At 46.9% G+C, this 3,155-nt stretch overlaps 1 protein-coding gene across 1 annotated transcript; it reads left to right on the top strand.

Moving 5' to 3' along the window:
• Positions 1-1,124: 1,124 nt before the first annotated feature.
• On the top strand, positions 1,125-2,893 carry LOC121340273 (coiled-coil domain-containing protein 9-like; the record flags this gene model as incomplete). Its single annotated transcript, XM_041412930.1, has 2 exons — positions 1,125-1,185; positions 2,700-2,893. Coding segments are annotated over 2 exons (255 nt in total), but the record flags the coding sequence as incomplete, so codon positions are not given.
• Positions 2,894-3,155: the final 262 nt, after the last annotated feature.

Below are 3,155 nucleotides of genomic sequence, written 5' to 3'. Positions count from 1 at the left end.
GGGGGATTTTGGGCGAATTTTTGGGGATTTTTTGTGGATTTGGAGAGATTTTGTAGATTTTGGGGGGAAATTAAGGGAGTTTAGGGGGATTTTGGTATTTTGGGGGGAGTTTTTGGGCTGCAAATGAAAAAATAACTATACAAAGGGTACAGAAACAGCAATCAAGTAGTTGCAGTAAGTTCCTAAAGTAACTGGGATCAGTAAGTTCACAGCCACTGCCCCATGGGCAGTCTGTTTATAATTAATTTATTAGTTTGAGAGGGGCTGGGGGGGATTTTTGGGATTTTGTAGATATGGGGAGGATTTTTGAGGGGATTTTTTGGATTTTCGTTTTTTTGTGGGGATTTTGGGGACATTTTGGGGGGAATTTTGGTATTTTGGGGGGATTTTTGGTTTTTTTGGGGAGATTTTTGGGAGTTTGGGGGAGGTTTTGGGGGGAAGCTGGGAGATTTTGGGAATTTTGTGGGAATTTTGGAGGGATTTGTTGGGAATTTTGGGTTTTTTTGGGGGGAATTTTGGGCTGAATTCCCCATTTTTCCAAGGGTTTTTTTAATGGGAATTTCTCATTTTTCCCCCCAATTTTTCCCCGAATTCCCAAATTTTTCCCCGAATTCCCAAATTTTTCCCCGAATTCCGTTCCCAGTTTCCACGACGATCGCTGGGAGCCGCAGCCGGAGCCGCCCCCCGACCCTGAGACCCCCCAGGTGACCCCAAAATTTGGGGATCCCCCCGGGATTTGGGGATTTGAGATTTTGGGATTTGGGATTTGAGATTTTGGGATTTGGGATTTTGGGACTCCTGGGATTTTGGGGTTTGGGATTTGCGAATTTTGGGATCCCCTGACGATTTGGGATTTTGGGGTTTGGGATTTTGGGATTCCCAGGAATTTTAGGATTTGGGATTTGGGGATTTTGGGGATTTTGAGATTTGGGATTTTGGGATTTTTGGACTCCCCAGAATTCTGGGATCCCCCTGAAATTTTGGGACCTCCCCAGAATTTTGGGATTTGGGATTTTTGGATTTGGAATTTTTTTCCCAAATTTTTCCCCGAATTCCCAAATTTTTCCCCGAATTCCCAAATTTTTCCCCGAATTCCCAAATTTTTCCCCGAATTCCGTTCCCAGTTTCCACGACGATCGCTGGGAGCCGCAGCCGGAGCCGCCCCCCGACCCTGAGACCCCCCAGGTGACCCCAAAATTTGGGGATCCCCCCGGGATTTGGGGATTTGAGATTTTGGGATTTGGGATTTGAGATTTTGGGATTTGGGATTTTGGGATCCCCCAGAATTTTGGGATTTTGGGACTCCTGGGATTTTGGGGTTTGGGATTTGAGAATTTTGGGATTCCCTGACAATTTGGGATTTTGGGGTTTGGGAAGTTTGGGATTTTGGGATTCCCAGGAATTTTAGGATTTGGGATTTTGGGATTTGAGATTTTGGGATTTTGGGATTTTTGGACTCCCCAGAATTCTGGGATCCCCCTGAAATTTTGGGACCTCCCCAGAATTTTGGGATTTGGGATTTTTGGATTTGGAATTTTTGGAATTTGGGATTTTGGGATTCCCCAGAATTTTGGAATTTGGGATTTTGGGATCCCCCAGAATTTTGGAATTTTGGGACTCCCAGGATTTTGGGTTTGGGATTTGCAAATTTTGGGATTCCCTGAAGATTTGGGATTTGCGATTTTGGGATTCGGGGAGTTTGGGATTTTTGGAATTTGGGATTTTGGGATTCCCCAGAATTTTGGAATTTGGGATTTTGGGATCCCCCAGAATTTTGGAATTTTGGGACTCCCAGGATTTTGGGTTTGGGATTTGCAAATTTTGGGATTCCCTGAAGATTTGGGATTTGCGATTTTGGGATTCGGGGAGTTTGGGATTTTTGGAATTTGGGATTTTGGGATTCCCGGGAATTTGGGGATTTGGGGATTTGGGAATTTTGGGACTCCTGGGATTTTGGGATTCCCTGGAATTTTGGTATTTGGGGAATTTGGGGATTTGGGATTTGGGAAATTTGGGGATTTTGGGATTTGGAAATTTTGTAAAATTTGGGGATTTTGGGGATTTTCGTATTTGGGAAATTTGGGGATTTGGGATTTGGGATTTTGGGGATTTTGGGATTTGGGAAATTTGGGGATTTTGGGATTTGGAAATTTTGTAAAATTTGGGGATTTTGGGGATTTTCGTATTTGGGAAATTTGGGGATTTGGGATTTGGGATTTTGGGGATTTTGGGATTTTGGCATTTGGGGATTTGGGATTTGGGATTTTGGGGATTTTGGGGATTTTGGCATTTGGGAAATTTGGGAAATTTGGGGATTTTGGGATTTGGGATTTTGGGGATTTTGGGTTTTGGGGATTGTGGGGATTTTGGGGATTTGGGAAATTCGGGGAGGAAAGCATTTTGGGGATTTTGGGGATTTTGGCATTTGGGATTTGGGATATTTGGGAAATTTGGGGATTTTGGGATTTGGGGATTTGGCATTTTGGGGATTTTGGGTTGTGGGGATTGTGGGGATTTGGGGATTTGGGAAATTCGGGAAATTTGGGGATTTTGGGATTTTGGGGATTTTGGCATTTGGGAAATTCGGGGATTTGGGGATTTTGGGTATTTGGGATTTGGCATTTTGGAAATTCGGGGATTTGGGGATTTTGGGTATTTGGGATCCGGGGTTCCCACGCCCCGCGCCGTTGCTCCCGCAGCTCCCAGAGAAGGTTCCGGAAGGCGCCGGCGCCGCCCCGGGGGTCCCGGGGGTCCCCGGCTCCCAGGAGGACTCGGACCAGTGGGAGGACGTGAGCGGGGACGAGGACGAGGAGGAGGAGGAGGAGGAGGAGGAAGGGCCCCGCGCAGACCAGTGCGGACCAGTTCAAACCAGCGACCCCCCCGGTGCGTCCCAGTGCAGACCAGTTCAAACCAGTTCAGAGCAGTGCAGACCAGTTCAAACCAGTTCAGAGCAGTGCAGACCAGTCACCATCCCAGTTCAAACCAGTTCAAACCAGAGACCCCCCCGGTGCGTCCCAGTGCAGACCAGTTCAAACCAGTTCAGACCAGTTCAGAGCAGTGCAGACCAGTCACCATCCCAGTTCAAACCAGTTCAGACCAGTTCATACCAGCGACCCCCCCGGTGCGTCCCAGTGCAGACCGGTTCAAACCAGTTC

This window comes from Onychostruthus taczanowskii, unplaced genomic scaffold, assembly GCF_017590055.1.
Source record: "Onychostruthus taczanowskii isolate IOZ18803 unplaced genomic scaffold, ASM1759005v1 scaffold1011, whole genome shotgun sequence".
Classification (NCBI taxonomy): domain Eukaryota; kingdom Metazoa; phylum Chordata; class Aves; order Passeriformes; family Passeridae; genus Onychostruthus; species Onychostruthus taczanowskii.
This window is presented reverse-complemented; position numbering and strand designations above follow the sequence as displayed.